The 21,791-nt window shown below is 37.7% G+C and overlaps 2 protein-coding genes across 2 annotated transcripts; both read left to right on the plus strand.

The window, feature by feature from the left end:
• Positions 1-1,348: 1,348 nt before the first annotated feature.
• Positions 1,349-5,514, plus strand: LOC136258114 (uncharacterized). Its single transcript, XM_066051412.1, has 2 exons — positions 1,349-5,087; positions 5,428-5,514. The coding sequence occupies exon 1, from the start codon at positions 1,382-1,384 to the stop codon at positions 5,042-5,044; it is 3,663 nt and encodes a 1,220-aa protein (XP_065907484.1). The 5' UTR covers positions 1,349-1,381; the 3' UTR covers positions 5,045-5,087; positions 5,428-5,514.
• Positions 5,515-9,581: 4,067 nt separating this feature from the next.
• Positions 9,582-21,106, plus strand: LOC136257799 (interleukin-1 receptor-associated kinase 1-binding protein 1-like). Its single transcript, XM_066051109.1, has 2 exons — positions 9,582-10,078; positions 20,710-21,106. Exons 1-2 carry the CDS (start codon positions 9,621-9,623, stop codon positions 21,035-21,037), a joined length of 786 nt encoding a protein of 261 aa, XP_065907181.1. The 5' UTR covers positions 9,582-9,620; the 3' UTR covers positions 21,038-21,106.
• Positions 21,107-21,791: the final 685 nt, after the last annotated feature.

A 21,791-nucleotide genomic window follows, 5' to 3' on the forward strand; every position in this document is an offset into this window, starting at 1 on the left:
TGAGAGCCTATTTTAGACTATTTTACAATAAATGTACAGCTTTTAAAGCAAATGTAAAGTTGACTGTTCTATTAGAGTATTTGACTGTTTTATTAGCTAAAGTAGCTGATTGCTTTATTAGAGAAGCATTGTCTAATAAATGTGGCAGGACCATATAGCTTCCTTGTTTCTACTGCCTATGTAGGTGTTTCCCACCCTATCCCCTCCACCCCTTTGTGAGGACTCATGATTCAGCAACACTTGTGAAAAACCTATTTAAAATGGCAGGAAATTGTAGAGGCTGTTTTTGTACTCTAGATGGTCTGCAAGACCATAAATGTCTTGATTTTGAGGGACATTTCACTTGGTAGCTGCCATGGTTGATGGGTTATAAAATACCATTGATCTATGAGTGCAGTGGCGGATCCAGGATGGGGCATTTGGGGCAAATGCCCCCCCCCCTTCAAGAAATTGCATACAAGATCGAGATACTCTAATAGAGCAGTCAATTACTCTAATAAAGCAGTCACAATGTTCATGAGGCAGTGTAGCTTACCTATGAAGCTATAAATAGGATTTTATTTTACATAACAGACGTGATATAGTTGGTAAGGATAACTAGCTATTATTGTCGAGACCTTTTTTTTTTTTTTTTTTGGTCTTCAACTGGTTTTCAGTAAGTTTTTTTTGGTCTGCAACTGTTTTTCAGAAAGGTGCCCCCCCTCTTTCCAAACTCTGGATCCGCCCCTGGAGTGTACAATGTGCCCAAAATGTACGCATAAAATCAGGTCACATATGTAAGTAAGCATGTACAACTAAATATACTCCAGGCCTTATGACATTGGAAATAGCATTCACTGAATTCTACAGTACATGCCTCAAAACAGTCTGATGTTATTTCAAGTAATCATTGTGCTCTATGCAGACCAATACAATATTTTCATTCACAATACTTTGTACAAAAACAAACATTCTCCTACAGTATAAATACATACTTTCTTGTACATGCACAGTTACATTTGGAATGTTATAGTAGCACAAGGTTGTTGAGTTGGTTGACTGCTGAGAGGGCTGTTGTAGGCAATCAATCAGTTACTAAAGTAACAATATAGCATGTAAGTAGTCTGTAATATATACACATTCATTACAATATATTTGAATATACGTAGTTTACTATATACTGAGTGATCAATGTTACACCATACATACACGTATGTAGCTTACACTTCTAAAGTATGAGCTACATAGGAGTTATACCTAAGTATTACCTTCATACTTCTCAATTTAGTGAATGCACGTACACATATTATCTATGTACACAGGGTAAAACTTCATGTTTGTATACAGTATGTGTTTTTGCTTTGTGCAATGCAGGAAATTTAACAGCAGTGTTGTATCTAAGATGTGTTACCTTATTTCCATGTTTTTAATGCCACTACTACAAGTATCAACTGCCACCACCTATACTGTGACACCTGATAGTAACAAATATATTGCTAACACCTCGTTACAGTATTATGTTATTAATGCCAATGACTATTTTATTTCACACAATAAATTAAAGTTTTTGCCAGGAGTACATTACCTTCAGAGTGATTTAGTCATACACAACATTGCAAACTTTACCATGACAGGAAACAATAGTACAATCATTTGTAGTGGCTCTCAAGTGGGACTAAGCATAGTAAATGTCAAAGGCTTTACACTACAGCATATTTCATTAAGTCAGTGTGGCAAAGATTACAGTAGTATCTTGAACAAAACTCTCAACATTCATAGCCACTATGAAACTCTTCTACTTCATTGGATTGCAGCACTGTATATACAACAATGTGCATCTGTCACTATCAAAAACATGTCTGTAACTGTTGACACTGGAATTAACGGACTTGTTGCTGTTAATGTCATGGAGATGTTCAATATAACCAATGTAAGGGTATTTGTAAATTGCTTACTATTTAATGACAGTATCACAATGCATGCTACAAATGGAATCGTGCTTTACTTTTATGACCAAATGACCACAGAAGACAACACTTTTATGGCAGCTAATCCTCTTTGTTATGACCAGTATACACAGCTTAACAATTATGTTACCATTAAGAATTTCAAATTTTACTCTGCTGCTGCTTGTTCAAAAGCATCCCAGAATGCATTGAGTGTCATACTAACACAATTGCTATATAACATCACAATTAAAGTGGTAAACAGCAGTTTTAGTGATCTACACAATGCAAGTGTGCTTTATTACTATGGCGAGTCTTGTGGTACAAACATTAATAATACCTTAGTGTTCAAGAACTGTCAAGTACAGAACAATACTGGTGACATGTTAACACTGTTTCTTATACTAGCACACAACAATGGTTCAATATTTAGCAGTGTGGAGGCAAAACAAAAATGTGACAGATGCACAAATTTCATAAAGTTTATTAACAGTAGCTTTACAAACAATTCCAATATACACGCAATGATTTCCATAGTCCCCATCAATACACTGTCATCAAATTTAAAAATAACAATTCAAGGGTGCATATTTTATCAGAACTACATTGTACAAATAATGAAGTCACAGACGTATGCGCGTCTCCTTTGGCAAATGTCCCATTACATTGTCATACTGTCTACAAATATTTCATTCAACACTCACAAAGATGGGCTTGGCTTAATATCACTAACAAATGGTATGATAAAATTTGGTGGGAATACCATCATCAGAAACAATAGTTACTATGCAAGCATTGTTAATTTGTACTTGTCAATACTAAAGTTTCATGGATCGTGCGATATTTCATATAATATTGCAAGAAATGTACTAAAAGCTAAAGAGGGATCATACTACATTTTAAAAATAAGGTCCAGTGTAGTTATTAAGGGGAACACAGTACATTCGGTTGTATCTGAAGCTGAAATACACAATGAACAACAAGGAGAAATTTGTAATTTACAGTTTGTGAGTAACCGGAAAAATCTTGATGAAATGGTTGCCAATAATAAGACAATGAACTTTAGCATGAAGATGATTGACAACATATACACAGCTCCAACACATTTGCTTCATCCTGTTTTTAGTAATTGCACATGGCTTGCAGACACAGCTTTTCATACAGCAAAATCTTCAGATGTGTTTAACAGAGTTATTAATATCACAAGTCCATCATTACATGTTAGCAAAGCTAATATTGGGGTTATTCCATCAAGCATATGTAAGTGCTCAAACTCTACCACATATAATTGCACCTCCCATGAATTAGGCGAGACATATCCTGGTCAGACATTAATTGTCCACTTGATAGTGCCTCAGTACCTTTCAATACAGAGCAGCACTAACATCCCTTTAACATTAAAAGCAGAGTACAGAAAACTACCTGAACATTCAGGATGTAGAATCATCGAACCAACAGAAATCTTACAAGCCCACTCTACATATGAGTGTAATCAGTTTAATTTTACTGTTTGGTCTGACTCAGACAATCACGAATGTGAACTTTACTTATCTGGTAATGGAGATAATTTTGAGATATTTTACATCAAACTACAGCCTTGTCCATTGGGATTCTCACTTCAAAGCAATGGAAAGTCAAAAACTTGTTCTTGTGATGGAATTTTATTGTCTTACTTATCCGTCTCACCATGTAACCTTGACAACAGGACAATTTATCGTCCTCCTAACATGTGGATAGCTGGTTACACTACTGAAAATAATTCTCATTCTTATGTAGTGTCCCTACATTGTCCTTTTGATTATTGCCTACCGCACTCATCACGCCTTGACCTACTCGCACCAAATAGCCAGTGTCAGTTTAGAAGATCTGGTGTGTTGTGTGGACATTGCCAAGATGGCTTCAGCACTGTCTTTGGAACATCTCATTGTAAACACTGTTCAAATGTTTATCTCACGATTACCATACCAATAGCAATTGCAGGTGTTGTTCTTGTGTTGATGTTATTTCTGTTTAACCTAACTGTTACCAATGGAGCAATCAACACTTTCATATTCTATGTCAACATCATAAGTATAAACATTTCAATGTTTTTCCCAAAATGTCATTCACCTATTTGTATATTTGTTTCCCTTTCCAATTTAGACTTAGGCTTAGAAACATGTTTCTATGACGGCATGGATGGCTATGCAAAGATGTGGCTACAACTGGTATTCCCTTTTTATCTGATAGCCATAGCTCTTGCATTGATCATGGGAAGTCGATACTCCACGAGAGTACAGAGATTAACAGCACAAAGAGGTTTACCTGTTCTTGCTACACTTTTCTTGTTATCTTACACTAAAATACTGATGGTGATGTGTCATGTGCTTTTCTTCTTCACCTTCATAACTAGACTTCCTGGCAAGCATAGTGAATTAGTTTGGTCTGTCGATACTAGCATACCAAAGTTTGGAGCAAAATTTATTGTGCTGTTTACTGTATGCCTTTTCCTACTTCTCATTTTGTTATCCTTTAATACCCTCCTTCTGTTTACAAGGGTACTATCACGTTTCAAGTTCATTAACACTTTTAAGCCATTGCTTGATGCATACTTTGGTCCTTACAGAGATAGTTTCTTTTTCTGGACTGGCCTTCAACTGTTGATGAGAGCTATTTTCTTTGGATTATCAGCTCTTGACAAAGACACTAGCCTCACAATTGGAATAATATTATTAGGTATATTGCTCTGCGTTCAAGGGGTAGTACATCCATTTAAAAGCAGGTTCAAGAATATCCAGGAGTCACTCATTTTGCTCAACCTTTTAGCAGTGTATGTCACTGCACTTTACAATAACACTGATGACAAGTCGGAACTACCAGTAGCAAAACACTTGATTATTGTTGTATTTTCCTATTTCATGATCTTCATCACCTACCATTGTGTCACAACAATGCTGAGAAAGAGAATAGATAGAATAAAGAGCGCAATAATAATGTATTTTATAATATTGAAGAAAAAGTTTATGACCAATAAAGAACCACCTGAAGTGTTGGATATGGAAAGTTTTACCAGCAGAATCCCTGATGTGGCCCGCAACTATAAAGAATTTCAAGAACCACTTATTGCTCTGAATGACTAAATATTAAGCACTATAAATGTATTTCCTTAAAGACAAACATACACTGTGAAAAAAGAGGGATATAAGATGGTATTTCCAGTGGCTTATTGAATACAAAAAAGCTTGATATAACCTGTATTATACTAACAATCTCACATAAGGCTTTAGTTAATGTGTTAAACATACTGAAACCATATATGTGATGGTATAGTGTGGGCATTATATTAGATATAAGCTATTTGAGGTAATGTGGTAAATAAAGTGAAACCATATATGCAATAGTATAGTATGGATTATACTAAAGTATAAAATGAGTATAATGCAGGATTTATATTAAGGCTTATTTGTATTCAATAAGCCACTGGAAATACCATCTTATACCCCACCTTTTTCACAGTGATAACCTCATGCTGCTGCTGCTGCTAATACTGTATTACCATATCATGCATAGTACACATCACACACTCAACTTGCATATAATAAATTATAATGTACACACTTACGTATTTTAAATATACTTTGTAAAATTACGTATGTCTGTCTTCTTAGTAGAGCATCAGTATAATTTGTGTTTGGTGATTGCCATATTATAGCATTCAATCAGTTTAACAAATTGATTATTATGCTTATTCCAAGGGACTGTTCTATTAGAATAATTTATATCATTTAAACGTTTCTATAATTTGAAAACATTGGCTATAAGCAAACCATTATATGCCTGTGCTTGTGTAAATTTTTGTGCGACATTTCTACTGATTACTGAATGATCACAGTAGAGTTATTGACTCTCGAATATCTCTAGGAGTCCACATCAATGACACCAGACATGTCTAAATGTGCATATCATTTGTGACACACAAAGTTTGACCCTTTTGTTTTACTTTGAACATTTTCATAACATATAATTACCTGAAAGTTTCTATGAGTGTAGCTACATTTTGATACTAACAGCAGGATAATCAGTATAAGGAGTCAAATGTTACATCATTTTGTTTGCTGGCATGTATAATGTGTGGAAAAGGTACCTTTTTGCAAATCCGGTCACATTTATCAATTACTGATTCATACTGAAAAGTGGTATAGCTGTTATGTTTTACATTCAGCTATGTTCAGACCATTACACAACATTCCGAACAACTGTACATACTGAAATTTACTCATTACAGAATATATGGATGATTCTCATTGGAAGCCAATATTCACGTACATACATATGGCCAGGTCCAGTCATGCATATTTTCTCCTTTCTCCAAACATGCATCCTTTAACAGACTGCATGACCAGGTGTCCTACAGACCTTCTACAAAGCCTTAATGGCTGAATAAATATATAAATAAACAGTACTGTAAAACAATGTTGTGGGGTGATTCAGTGTTACTTATTACTAGCAAGGTATGTTATTTCAGTATAGGCTGTACCATGCTTCTGAGAGTGGAACTTCTCTTTTAAATGTCTGGATCTGCCTCTATGCCAGAAAGGCAAAAAGCAACTCAAACCATTTTTGTACTGAGAACAGCCACTGCATGGATATCACAAATATATTGCAATATATTGTTGTATGTTACTGGGAACCTTTCAGTAGCATAGCTACCAATGAAGCAAAAAAAAAAAAGAAACTGAGATAGCTATTTAGTATGTATACTGTAAAAGATCAAATTCCCTAATAGAGCAGTCACCTACTGTTAGGATATGGTTTAATATTGTGGCTACACTCTTGCCTTGTATAAAAATATGTAATTGTTGGATTATTCTCTTCATTGTCTTAAAGTAATTGACCCTTGACACTGCATGCACGACCTCATTATACTAGCATTTTAGGTGGTTATAATGAATGTAAGACTTATGCCATGATTACTAATGAACAAAAAAGAAAAACGTCCAACCACAGGTTCAATAACTTATATCAACCACAAGTCCAATATAGCTATAGCGATGTCATTAGCTAAGCTACATAAAAACTATGTTGTTGATTAGAGAGAGAACCATCATTGTTAAACATTGTAATGTATTTACATGTTTCCTCATTTAAGATGAGACCTCTGTCTCGTGTGATCATAATTAGACTTCATAATAGGAAACAGAGATGTACACTTACTGCAACCGGTTCTAGGCAGAAAGAATTTTTTTTTGTGAGCCAGGATATGCCATGCATATTAGGCACTGAAAGATTTTTTTGTGAGCTGGTATATGCCACACATATTATGCATGTATTAGCCGCATGATGCCTGCATCATCATTGAGATTACTTACTACTTAGTTATGTACATTATAAGTGTTTCAAGTTGAGGTGGTAAGTACTGGTGTTGCTGGAGTCATCACAGAGGAAGAGCCACTAGATCTGTTGATTCTGCCAAATAGCTTACTGTTGATGTAAATATTGTTTCCTTTCAGTTTGACACATTTCTTGTTGGTTCTTTTCGGAGATAATTCCCATCTAGTTCATAATACACTGATTCAATTGCTGTTTCCTCTCTGGACAAGTAGGGTTTGATTATGATGTCTTTAGGTGCCAAGGATCTGTTAGACAAAATTGATAATACATTAAAGGTATGTAGGAATCTAACTAGTAATGGTCTAGGCTTAGGATTGGTGGCATTAAACTCTCCCAGACGGTGGAGATCTTGGATGGATGATCTAGACAGAGTAGAATCAACATTAGAAAGAACAGCTAGTACAGCATCCACATCATGCTTCTGTCTGGTGACCCTGGGAGTTTTGGGTTGAGATTCATTGATTCCGTAAATAACAATACTTAACATTTTATTGGACATTTTCTGAGAATGCTGGGAAAGACATTGATAATTAGTTTCCTTAGATCTTGGAGTTTCAGGAATTGCGCTGGTCTTGACAGCATTAACTTCTAAACTAGAAATTCTTTAATTGAAAGATTCCATAAGGCTTGGAGTTTCAGAATTATGCTGGTCTTAGCTTCTAGACTAGAGATTCTTGCAGTTACTGTAAAGGTTCAACATGGCTTTGAGTTTCAATAATCGTGCTGGTATTAATGGTATTAGATTCTAAAATAGAAATTCTTTCAGTTAAAGATTCCATAAGTGCTTTTCAAGGTGTTGATTTCAATTTTGAATTGTTTGTTACGTAAGCAAGCAGTGGCAACAACGGAAGCAGGGCTGCCTACAGGGAGGAGGGGGGGGGGGGGGGGGGCAACTGGGGCATTTCGCCCTGGGCCCCAGCCTGAAAGGGACCTCAGGAGGCCCCATGAATATCTGTTTAAAAGATCGATATACTCTAATAGAGCAGTCATGCATATCTAGATACTCTAATAGAAAAGTCACAGTATTCTTCAGAGGAGCAGTGTAACAAGTTTATAAATAAGGAGATATGGTTGGTTAAGGGTAGCTATTGTCATTGTCAGCATGTAATGACCTTATTCTTTCTTTTTTGTTGTAGTTTCAACTTACAGCTTGGGTGAAGTTGTGATTCAGAATAGAAACCTCCTTGCCCTGGGCCCCTTAATTTCTCTGGGCGGCCCTGAATGGAAGGGTTTCTTTGATTTCAAGCTAATGATGTCAAATAGTTTAGATGTCAGTCCACTGTACTTATGATGAATCCAAGCATTACATTGGCCCTCGCAGAACACAGCTTCTTCTTCTTTGCTGGTGCTGGGCTGAAGATTCTATATGATGAATTGGTTCCTCACATACTTGACAAATAACAAGTTCTTCATTCTTATCTTTCTGTTTCTTGGTGGAGTAAAGTTGAAAGGTCTTTTCCTCTTCTTTAAGCCTTTCTGCTTTCTTGGAGAAACAGCTTTGTTTGTAGACGTTGGCTTGAACAGAGATGCGGAAAGTCTCTGTTACCTTCATACCCTTGGTGTGTTTACACCATAAAGCTTTACATAAATAAATAAATTGATCAAGAGTCTGTCGAATGGAAAGTAACAGACGGCTTTATTATATGTAGGTACTTCTACCTCGGCTTCTACTTACATGTGATTACACGCCATAATCACATAGTGGTTTAATTTGCCATACATTAGTCCCAATAGTAGGAGTTCAAATAATCCCAAATTGCACGGCCTTGTTTCTGTAATTGCACTGTAAAGTAGCCAATAAAATAGCAGAATAACAGAAGCCTTTTAAGTGCAACAAGAAAGTGATATAATGAATAGCCAATCAAATATGCTGACAATAGAAGCCTTTTAAGTGCAACATATGTAGACATTTTGAGTAGCCAATCAGAATTGCTGACACGCGAAGCCTTTTAAGTGCAACAACAAATGATGTACTACAAAGAAGGATGATGCAATCACCTGGTAGAAGTTAATGGCCACATAGAATTGGATAGATGTGTACTACAAACCACGAAGAGTGGTCACTATGTGATTAGTAGGCAATCACACGCATTTTCGTGCAATTATGGAATAATTGTACTCGTAACAGCCAAAATTGCACTCGGCTTCGCCTCGTGCAATTTTGACTTTACTCGTACAATTATTCCCTAATTGCACTCAAATATGTGTGATTACCTATACTAATCCTCAAATATTTTTGTGGACGCCTAACGCACCGATCTTTTACATTATTTTGGCAACCGTAAATAATTTTTACCGGTCATCGTTAGCAACGAGTAAACACCGATGGATCCCTCCTCCAAGAACACCGATACTGAATCAGTAAAGAAGACCAGACACCAGGACAGAAACAAATCAATCTTGCATACTTCAGATAGTGGGAAGCGAAGCGTAACCATTCAAGACGTGGGAGAAATCACCAAGTATCCGGATGTCATAAAATTCACCGTGTCAGTATCTAGCGCCAAAGAAAGCATCGAGTCGGTTAAAACAAGCGTCAAGAGGAGAACTGACTACATTTTACAGACTCTACGAAGTCATGGGATAGGCGAAAAGTCGTTAACGATCTCAACCGACATCAACAGAGGAGAAGGTTATGAAATGCGAAGTGATGTTGTAGTCCAGCACGGTGACGCCCAGCAGTGTCAAAACGCTAGGAATTTTCTTGTAGAGAAGTTGGATTCGTCTGTGGTGATCTCACCAATAACCTGTTACTGCAGCTCTGCTGTCAAGGAGCAACTAAGGTAAATTGTGTAGCAGTGATGTCCCCCGGTGATGTCGGTTGTTAACAAGGAGTGTCACTTCAATATACGTAGCCAACAATCTGTGACCATGGTCAAAGTTGGTCCAGATAAATTGATTTTGACTTTTGTCAAAAATTTATCTCAACCATTGACCTGATTCTATATTTTTGTGCAGTACTTACAGATCGTGCAGCTTTGACTGTCCTAAGAGAACAGCTTGATTGTTGACCTTTACTTATCACTACTTTGACCTCAGTCGCAAATCATCATACATTGGGTATTAGAGAGACACCTGCTTGCTATGTATACTAATAAGATATTAATTTTGCTGATTAACTACTATCAAATTCCATCCTTTAAATGATTTTGGACTTAGATTTAAGCAAGCCTGGTATTCAGGGCATATGTTTTTTTAGTGTGCGCCAGGAACAAGGTGGTACTAATAGTGCTTGTATGGTTTGAAATCTTTATTTAAAGCAATGTTCAGTTGAAGCGTGTATATCCAGAGCATTTAGGACCCTTACTGACATTACGATATATTCTATAGCTTAGGATGAGTACACCTTGTGTATAGTGTATAATTGATTTCATGCATGACACACTGATAGTACTGTATATTGATTGGGGTTTAGGTTTTTCAGACTAAAAATACCAGCCTTACAATACCTTCATGGTGCCTTGGCAGTATTGGTTAGGTATAACCAAGCCCACAGTCTGGCCTGAATTTCTTCCAATAGGTTAAAAAAAAAAATCATTCAGTGGAATTTTCTACTGGCTGACTAATACCTTTAGACAAGCTTAACTTGATAATGGCTAAGGCTGTGGGCTTGATTTTTCCACTGTTTGATACTGCTTCAGTCCGACAGGTACCTTTAGGCACACCACAGTATGTACAATGTATGCTTCGTGGACTTATGTGTGTTATCCTTTGTGTCCCATTTATCTTTACTGACAGCACAAGGTGTCGATTCATGGTAGCACCACATGATGGCTTCCACATACCATTTGTAACAATCGTCCGAATTTTCTGTTGTGACTGCAGAGGTACTTCTCATAGTGTTCTTCATTTGTAACACTATACGTAACAGGCTAAACATAGCTAAAAACAAAGTGTAATGGCTGCTTCATTATTTTACCAATCGATGGTTGGAGCACATGCTCAGAGACATACATACATACATACATACATACAGAAATAAATCAGGTGCACATGCTCATCCAACTAGCAGTCAGCTATGAGCACATACATAGTTAAAAAAATTTGCATTAAATATACTGAGCAAGAAAATATTGTATGTTGCAGGCATGGGGCGAAGTACATGTGAAAGTACTTAAGTAAAGTACAAGTACTTTGACATTTGTTGAAGTACAAGTACATGACATTGTTTTAAGAGAAATACTTAAGTAAAGTACAAGTACTTTTGAAAGTATTTAAGTACAAGTACATATTATGCTTACAGTGTTCAGGGTTGCATTTATGTAGTTTTGGTTGCACCTAATAAAACTGAAAATCAGCCATCTGTAAGGTGAAACCTTTCAAGAGTAAATACCTTTCCTGCCGGAAATGCTAAAGGGTCTCTCAACAGGCACAGAGGAAGATGGTACTCCTAGGATGTTTTTTGCCAACCTTGAAAGCAGAGGATATTTCCTTTGGTTATCTTATTTGCTGGACTTTGGGCCATTGTTACTGCGTCAGCTTCAATGTATTCATCCACCTGCTCAGTGAGTATACTTCGTTGTTTTTGACTTTCTGTTCAGGACACAATCTTTCTTCTTAGCTGCTATAGCTGCCTGCTTCTTATAATGATCAACTAAATCTTTCAGGCCAAAAGCAGTACAACTGTTTCTAAAATCAACAGAGAAATGAATCAGAAGATGGGAAACCTTTTAAATCCTGTTTTTAGAGCAAATGTGACTTCAACCAAAAGCTGACCATGTCAATCCAGGAATATATTACCTTTGAGCCAATATATATATATATATATATCAAGACACACGGTAGTGTGTCGTGCGGCCCAAGAAGCCGGCGCGCCACACCCGTGAGTATATTGACAGGAAGAACGAAAACGTCATTTTCACACCTTTGTATCTCGGTGATCACTTATCTGATTGGAACCAAATTTGCTACACAGTTGCCCGCCAGCCAAGGGAGTCTACATTCCAAATTTGAAGGAAATCGCTCCAGCCATTTCCGAGATATGAGCTGCCAAAGTTTCGTTTTTTTTTCTTCGTTTTTTTTTTCTTCGTCTTTTCGCACACTTGCAAAAATTACTATAACAAGCAAACGCGTACTCCGATCGCCTTGAAATTTGGCACACAGAAAGGGAGTCCAAAGGCGAATCCTAGCATCAAATTTGGTACAAATCCGATGAATGGTTCAGGAGTTATGACCGATTATTCGCGTAAAACAAGATCGATTTGTTGTCACGCCTACAGGGTAAACCGCTTCATGGAATGAGTTGAAAATTGCTATGTAGATGGAGTAACCATCGTAGGAGTGCCTTTTGGTGGTTTGAAAGGAATCGAGATAAAGACCACGGAGATATGACACAAAACCCAACCTGTGTCACAATTACGCGATCGATTTTAATGAATAAAACAGTATTAGTTTTCACGCCTACTAGGCAAACCGCTTAGAGCAATGAGCTGAAAATCGGTGTATAGCTAGAATAATCGTCATAGAAAGTCCTTGCAGTAGTACAGAAGAATCGGATTACAAACCACTGAGTTATGATTCGAAAGCCAACTCCGTGTAGCAAATGCGAGATCGAGATACTCTAATAGAACAGTCACCCTAATAGAGCATTCGGCTAATTTATTTATTCCATTATAGAATTTTATTACATCACAAGTTATTCTGTAGGGAGTTCAGCTGCAAACAGTTAATCTTATAGACAGTTCAGCAAGAAGACAGTCACCATGTGGAGAGTTAAGCAAATATATCACTATAGAGATTCAGAACATTACAAGTCACACTGAAGAAAGTTCAGCTATAAACAAGTCATGCACTGTGTAGAGAATTCAGCTACAATTAAGTCACTGTCTAGAGAATTCAGTTACACAGAATTCAGCTACACACAAGTCACTGTGGAGAGAGTTCAGCTACAAACAAATTACCCTTTAGAGTGATCAGCTACAAACAAAACACTTTGCAGGGTGTTCAGCTGCAACAAATCAACCTTTAGAGCGATCAGCAATGAAGCAATCAACACAAATCTACCTGTAGAGAGATAAGCTAGAAACAAATCACCCTGTAGAGAGTTCAGCTACAAAAAATCACCCTGTAGAGAGATCAGCTAGAAACTAGACACAATGTAAGGAGTTCAGCTACAAGCAATCACCCTGTAGAGAGTTCAGCTAAAAAAAATCAACCTGCAGAGAGATCAACTACAAACAAATCACCTTATAGAGAGTTCAGCTACAAACAGATTACCTGTAGAGAGATCGGCTACAAACAAATCAACCTGCAGAGAGATCAGCTACAAACAAATCACCTTATAGAGAGTTCAGCTACAAACAGATTACCTGTAGAGAGATTGGCTACAAACAAATCAACCTGCAGAGAGATCAGCTACACACAAATCAACTTGTAGAGAGATCAGCTACAAACAAATCACCCTGTAGGGAGATCAGCTAGAAACTACACACAATGTAAGGAGTTCAGCTACAAACAAATCACCCTGTAGAGAGTTCAGCTAAAACAAATCAACCTGCAGAGTGATCAGCTACAAACAAATCACCTTATAGACAGTTCAGCTACAAACAAATTACCTTGTAGAGAGATCGGCTACAAACAAATCAACCTGCAGAGATATCAGCTACACACAATTCAACTTGTAGAGAGATCAGCTACAAACAAATCACCCTGTAGAGAGATCAGCTAGAAACTAGACACAATGTAAGGAGTTCAGCTACAAGCAAATCACCCTGTAGAGAGTTCAGCTACAAACAAACCAACCTGTAGAGCGATCAGCTAGAAACAAATTACCCTGAAGAGAGGTCAGCTACAAAAAATCACCCTGTAGAGATATCAGCTAGAAACAAATCACCCTGAAGAGAGGTCAGCTACAAAAAATCACCTTGTAGAGAAATCAACTACAAACAAAACACTCTGCAGAGAGTTCAGCTACAAACAAATAAACCTTTAGAGCGATCAGCAACAAACAAATCAACCTGTAGAGAGATAAGCTAGAAACAAATCACCCTGTAGAGAGTTCAGCTAAAACAAATCAATCTGCAGAGAGATCAGCTACGTACAAATCACCTTATAGATAGTTCAGCTACAAACAAATTACCTTGTAGAGAGATCGGCTACAAACAAATCAACCTGCAGAGAGAACAGCTACACACATATCAACTTGTATAGAGATCAGCTACAAACAAATCACCCTGTAGAGAGATCAGCTACAAACTAGACACAAAGTAAGGAGTTCAGCTACAAGCAAATTACCCTGTAGAGAGTTCATCTACAAACAAATCAACCTGTAGAGCAATCAGCTAGAAACAAATCACCCTGAAGAGAGGTCAGCTACAAAAAATCACCCTGTAGAGAGATCAGCTAGAAACAAATCACCCTGAAGAGAGGTCAGCTACAAAAAAATCACCCTGTAGAGGATCAGTTACAAACAAATTGCCCTGTAGAGAGATCGGCTACAAACAAATCAACCTGCAGAGAGATCAGCTACACACAAATCAACTTGTAGAGAGCTCAGCTACAAACAAATTACCCTGTAGAGAGATCGGCTACAAACAAATCAGCCTGTAGAGAGTTCAGTTAAAACAAATCAACCTGCAGAGAGATAAACTACAAACAAATCACCTTATAGAGAGTTCAGCTAAAAACAAATTACCTTGTAGAGAGATCGGCTACAAACAAATCACCCTGCAGAGAGATCAGCTACACACAAATCAACTTGTATAGAGATCAGCTACAAACAAATCACCCTGTAGAGAGATCAGCTAGAAACTACACACAATGTAAGGAGTTCAGCTACAAACAAATCACCCTGTAGAGAGATCAGCTACAAACTAGACACAAAGTAAGGAGTTCAGCTACAAGCAAGTTACCCTGTAGAGAGTTCATCTACAAGCAAATCTACCTGCAGAGCAATCAGCTAGAAACAAATCATCCTGAAGAGAGGTCAGCTACAAAAATCACCCTGTAGAGAGATCAGCTAGAAACAAATCACCATGAAGAGAGGTCAGCTACAAACAAAACACTTTGCAGTGAATTCAGCTACAAACAAATCAGCTTGTAGAGAGATCAGTTACACACAAATCAACCTGTAGAGAGATAAGCTAGAAACAAATCACCCTGTAGAGAGTTCAGCTGCAAGCAAAATACCCTGTAGAGAGTTCAGCAACAAAGAAATCACCATGTAGAGAGTTCAGCTGCAAACAAATTACCTTATAGAGAGTTCAGCTACAAACAAATCATCCTGTAGAGAGATCAGCTAGAAACTAGACACAATGTAATGAGTTCAGCTACAAGCAAATCACCCTTTAGTGAGTTCAGCTACAAACAAATCAACCTGCAGTGAGATCACCTACAAAAAAGCACCTTGTACAGAGTTCAGCTACAAACAAATTACCCTGTAGAGAGATCGGCTACAAACAAATCAACCTGTAGAAAGATCAGCTACACACAAATCAACTTGTAGAGATATCAGCTACAAACAAATCACCCTGTAGAGAGATCAGCTAGAAACTACACACAATGTAAGGAGTTCAGCTACAAGCAAATCACCCTTTAGTGAGTTCAGCTACAAACAAATCAACCTGCAGTGAGATCACCTACAAAAAAGCACCTTGTACAGAGTTCAGCTACAAACAAATTACCCTGTAGAGAGATCGGCTACAAACAAATCAACCTGTAGAAAGATCAGCTACACACAAATCAACTTGTAGAGATATCAGCTACAAACAAATCACCCTGTAGAGAGATCAGCTAGAAACTACACACAATGTAAGGAGTTCAGCTACAAGCAAATCACCCTTTAGTGAGTTCAGCTACAAACAAATCAACCTGCAGTGAGATCACCTACAAAAAAGCACCTTGTACAGAGTTCAGCTACAAACAAATTACCCTGTAGAGAGATCGGCTACAAACAAATCAACCCGAGGAAAGATCAGCTACACACAAATCAACTTGTAGAGAGATCAGCTACAAACAAATCACCCTGTAGAGAGATCAGCTAGAAACTACACACAATGTAAGGAGTTCAGCTACAAACAAATCACCCTGTAGAGAGTTCAGCTAAAACAAATCAACCTGCAGAGAGATCAGCTACAAATAAATCACTTTATAGACAGTTCAGCTACAAACAAATTACCTTGTAGAGAGATCAGCTGCAAATTAATCAACCTGCAGAGAGATCAGCGACACACAAATCAACTTGTAGAGAGATCAGCTACAAACAAATCACCCTGTAGTGAGATCAGCTAGAAACTAGATACAATGCAAGGAGTTCAGCTACAAGCAAAATCACCCTTTAGTGAGTTCAGCTACAAACAAATCAACCTGCAGTAAGATCACCCACAAAAACGCACTTTTACAGAGTTCAGTTACAAACAAATTACCCTGTAGAGAGATCAGGTAGAAGAATTCACCTTGTAGAGAGTTCAGCAACAAAGAAACCACCATGTAGAGAGTTCAGCTGCAAACAAATCACCCAGTAGAAAGATCGGCTAGAAGAAGTTACCTTGTAGAGAGTTCAGTTACAAAGAAACCATCATATAGAGAGTTCAGCTACAAAGAAATTACCCCGTAGAGAGTTCAGCTAGAAGAACTCACCTTGTAAAGAGTTCAGCTACAAAGAAACCATCATGTACAGAGTTCAGCTACAAAGAAACCACCTGTACAGAATTCAACTACAAACAAATCACCCTGTATAGAGATCAGCTAGAAGAAGTTACCTTGTAGATAGTTCAGCTACAACAATTCACCCTGTAGAAAGATCAGCTAGAAGAAGTCACCTTGTAGAGTGTTCAGTTACAAAGAAACCATCATGTAGAGAGTTCAGCTGCAAACAAATCACTCTGTAGAGAGTTCAGCTACAAAGAAACCGCCATGTAGAGAGTTCAGCCTCATACAAACCACCTTGTAGAGAATTCAACTACAACAAATCACCCTGTAGAGAAGAAGTTACCTTGTAGAGAGTTCAGCTACAAAGAACCATCATGTAGGGAGTTCAGCTACAAAGAAACCACCAATGTAGAGAGTTTAGCTGCAAACAAATCACCTGTAGAGAGTTCAGCTAGAAACAAATCACCCCATAGAGAGATCAGCTGGACGAAGTCACCTTGTAGAGAGTTCAGCTACAAAGAAACCATCATGTAGACAGTTCAGCTGCAAACAAATCACCCTGCAGAGAGTTCAGCTACAAAAAAACACCTTGTAGAGAGTTCAGCTAGACGAAGTCACCTTATAGAGAGTTCAGCTACAAAGAAACCATCATGTAGAGAGTTTGGCTACAAAGACACCACCATGTAGAGAGTTTAGCTGCAAACAAATCACCTGTAGAGAGTTCAGCTAGAAACAAAATACCCTGTAGAGAGACCAGCTAGAAGAGGTTACCTTGTAGAGAGTTCAGCTACAAAGAAACCATCCTGTATATAGTTCAGCTACATTTCAAGTCACCCAGTAGAGAGATCAGCTGCAAAAAAGTATCCTGTGGGGCATAATGGGCCTGTAATAAATATATGTATATGATTTGTATAATTACTAATAAAATCAAAAATAATTGAAGTAATAAAATTCTTCTTTAAGTTATTTTCTTCTTCCTGTAGTAAAGAAAAAAACACATGTACATGGGTTAAAAAGCCCCAAAGCCAGCCATAGGCCGGCTTTGCAGTATACAAATACAAAAAGAAGTGATATCTAATCAAAAACAGCCAAGCTGTAAAAAAAAATGCGGCCCCCAAAAAGGCCATGGTGAAAAAAGATGTGAAATCCAAGGTGGCGGCCAAGAAATGGCTGTGATGGTAGGTTAATGGTTACATTTTAATAACAACAATTCAGGTGAATTTGGTGCCAAGACCAAGCGGCACAAAATTCACCCGAATTGTCGTTATTAAAATGTAACCATTAACCTACCATCACAGCCATTTCTTGGCCGCCACCTTGGATTTCACATCTTTTTTCACCATGGCCTTTTTGGGGGCCGCACCTTTTTTACAGCTTGGCTGTTTTTGATTAGATATATATATATAGCTATAACTTATTTCTCTATACATATGTAAAAGGACTTCATTGTACTTCATGTACTATAAGTACTTTGAAGTACCTTAAATACATTACTCAGGAGTTAAGTATAAGTACAAGTACATTAGATTTGTGCAAAAAGTATTTAAGTATAAGTACAAGTACTCAAGAAGATGTACTTAAGTGTCCTTAAGTACAAGTACCAAAGTACTTCGCCCCATGCCTGGTACGTTGGCATACCTACTTGATCAAGTCACATGGCTTGTTAGTATGAAACGTGCCTGTCGTCTGGTAATTTTACTGTAACTCGATTAAGGTTGTTCGTAAATCAGATGACTCACTGATCCTGAATGTTATTTGCTGTGCACAGGCCTATGCATGTACTGCCTGCAGGGATATATACTAGTGTTTACCTTTCCCAATCTCTCCCTCTGTTTTCCTCCACTAATAGGTGAAACAGTTTGACCAAACCATTAGTGTGAAAATGGGTGGAGCTGTAATTAGGAGAAAAGGAGTTTAGGAGTTCTTCAAGGTACAGAACTTACTGCTCAAATGCAACGTCGTCTCGTGAGAGTGTGAGCGATTTAAAAACTAGCTAATTAAAGGACATGGCACTTGCGAGTATTCATCCCAAACGAAATGGGATGGATACTCAGGTTCCATGCCCTTTAATTAGTGAGTTTTTTGATCACTTGCACTCTCACAAGACAACGTTGCATTTGAGTAGTACCATATGTAGGTCCCCACCTGACCAGCATCCATGCTATACTTAAAGATTAACTCATGTGTGACCTTATTTGGCTTTAAGTTGTGTGATATCCAGATTACCAAAGGTTTTTTTGTGTGTGTGTGTGTTCCAAAGTCTACATAATTCCATTTCTCTGAACTTCTATCAAACAGTACGGTAGTACCGTTTAAGTAGGAATCCCCTGAAACGACATGCGCTGCCAAAATTATCGCCTTTTAAAAATCAGCTTAGAAACTTCTTACACGACAAAAATCACTTTTACAGAATAATATTAGTCCATCTAGCATCGAATGTAGTGTTAAAAGCAAGAAAATGCTTACTGGCGGCCGGATATAGAATTTTAAAAAAATTGTCAAAACTCGAAATTTCGTCTCTCTGCCTCACTCACTCACTCACTCACTCACTCACTCACTCACTCACTCACTCACTCACTCACTCACTCACTCACTCACTCACTCACTCACTCACTCACTCACTCACTCACTCACTCACTCACTCACTCACTCACTCACTCACTCACTCACTCACTGACCACAGTTGCAAGCCTAGAGCCCAAATGAAGCAGCGCACGGTCACCATTTTACGCCACAACAACAAACTCACCGATGGGGTGTGCCTTTTGGGGTTCCGGCAAGTGTACGCCCTGTGCGCCTTGTCTTTTCTTTATCTTCAATCAGGCTGCTTGTCTTCTTGTTCATCCAATAAAACCATATCGAGGCGTTAATTTTCCATATCACACTTTCTTTAAGCAGCATAATAGACGCCACAAAATTATTTAAGGCACTTATACTAAGCTACTGTACAGAGGTACCGGTAATCCACAATACATAGTTCACAACATCACACCCATTCTGTATTATCGATCTATCGATCAAGACCACAATGACCATGCCCCTTTATGTTAGCTGTATTTGTGACCACACACCTTCAAGTTGGTAGGCTGATTTGAGCTCGGATTAGAGATTCTCTAGTCTAATACTATAAATCGATCTAAACCACCATGACCACACCCCTCTTGGGACTTTTGCAGGCTGACCCAAGATACTCTAATACAGCAGTCACCCTAATAGAACGGTCACATGTTTATAGCTAGCTGTATGCTTTATCAAAAAAACTAAACGAACTAGTATATTAAAAATTATAAATTTAAAAATGAAGTAGGAATCCAAGCGATGAAAAGTAGTGAAACAAGAGATGAACAATGGTAGCTATTACAATATAGCTCAGTGGGAAATCCCCACTTTGGCATGGTATAACAATTATTTTGTGTTCAGTGCCAAAGTAGGGATTTCCCACTGAGCTATACTGTAATAGCTACCATTGTTCATCTCTTGTTTCACTACTTTTTATCACTTGGATTCCTACTTCTTTTTTAAATTTATAATTTTTAATATACTAGTAATATCATTCCCTGTCATTTGTAGATACTGGTTATTGGGCCTGCATTTTAATAGTTTGTTGTGTGGAGTACCCAAGCCACCAGGTGTGTGCTAATAAAAACCTGGTATTTGTCATTTATAATTGTCCTGGACAGAAAATGGTTCATATTATCTGGGTCATCTGGTCTAATTTCAATTATGAACTGTGCGTTGTGTGCCTACTCTGTGTATACTAATACCTACTGTAAATGTCTATGTTTGTAATGATGTTGTCAACTTGAGTGCCCTGTGTTACCAACAGACATCAAGCTTTCTCTACTGCAATTAGAAATGCACACAGCAAGGCTCAGTCAGTATCCAAAACTCTAGGACTATCATTGAGGTCTCCGCTGTCCATCATTGAACATAGCTGTGAACTGAAAATGTGTAGAGGTGATCCACAAGATGCTAGTACACAAGACGGTAGTAGTGTGGCGTTGACATCTAATGTGGACTCACTGGAGTGTCAGTCTCTACATCAGAAGCTTACCAAGGCTGCACTGACGTATGTGTCTTCTGTTACTGTTGTGTTTGAGGCTGTGCCAATGAGAACATGTCAACACAAAAGATGTCCAAAACACCATACATGATCTGTAATGTTTGTTGTCCTATATCTAATGTGTTGAAAATGTGTTAATTAAAATTGATGTCTGTTTGCACATGGGGAATTACTGATTGTAACAATAAACCTGAGGGCCTGCGTGATCTATTTCTAGTTACCAGGTTGTTCCTAATTTCTGCAGGTGTGAATATACACTGTAGTCTCTAGTTACACAATCCTAGTGGATTTTAGTGATGATGTAAGGTAGAGAATTGCACTGATAGCAATTGCATATAAAAGCAGTGTGCTATGACTTGGATAAAGGTGTGTATGTAAATCATTGGTGTTTCTTACATATGGGGGGGGGGGACATAGCCTAATTTGCATTTTTACACAATATACATAAACGCCACTAAAATTTTTTAAGTTGGATTAGGGATCAAAAGTAGTGAAACAAAGGAATAGCTAAAAAGTGATGAAACAAGGAAGGTTGCTTCTACCTGCTGATATACTAGTGGACATTTAAATCCCTAAACTTTAGTCTATAACCATGACCGAATTAGGGATTAAAAGTCCACTAGTATATCTGCAGAAATATTAGCAACCTTCCTTGTTTCACCACTTTTTGCCATATTAAAAGAAATGGCACCAGGAATACCATAAAAGTAATTTTGTGTCAGAACACACGTCCCAAGAATTAATTATGGAAGGATTACGCTTTGTTTTCAGCTATGCTCCACCCATTACACAGCATTACAAACAAACAAAAAACAGTACGAGAAGCATCTCTGCAATCAATCCAG

The sequence above is a fragment of the Dysidea avara genome, chromosome 6 (assembly GCF_963678975.1).
Source record: "Dysidea avara chromosome 6, odDysAvar1.4, whole genome shotgun sequence".
NCBI lineage: Eukaryota > Metazoa > Porifera > Demospongiae > Dictyoceratida > Dysideidae > Dysidea > Dysidea avara.

Coding starts and splice junctions, on each gene's coding strand:
- LOC136258114 (XM_066051412.1), top strand. CDS start 1,382: ATGTGTTACCTTATTTCCATGTTTTTAATGCCACTACTACAAGTATCA.
- LOC136257799 (XM_066051109.1), top strand. CDS start 9,621: ATGGATCCCTCCTCCAAGAACACCGATACTGAATCAGTAAAGAAGACC. Junction 10,079..20,709: donor GCTGTCAAGGAGCAACTAAG/GTAAATTGTGTA, acceptor TGTTACCAACAG/ACATCAAGCTTTCTCTACTG.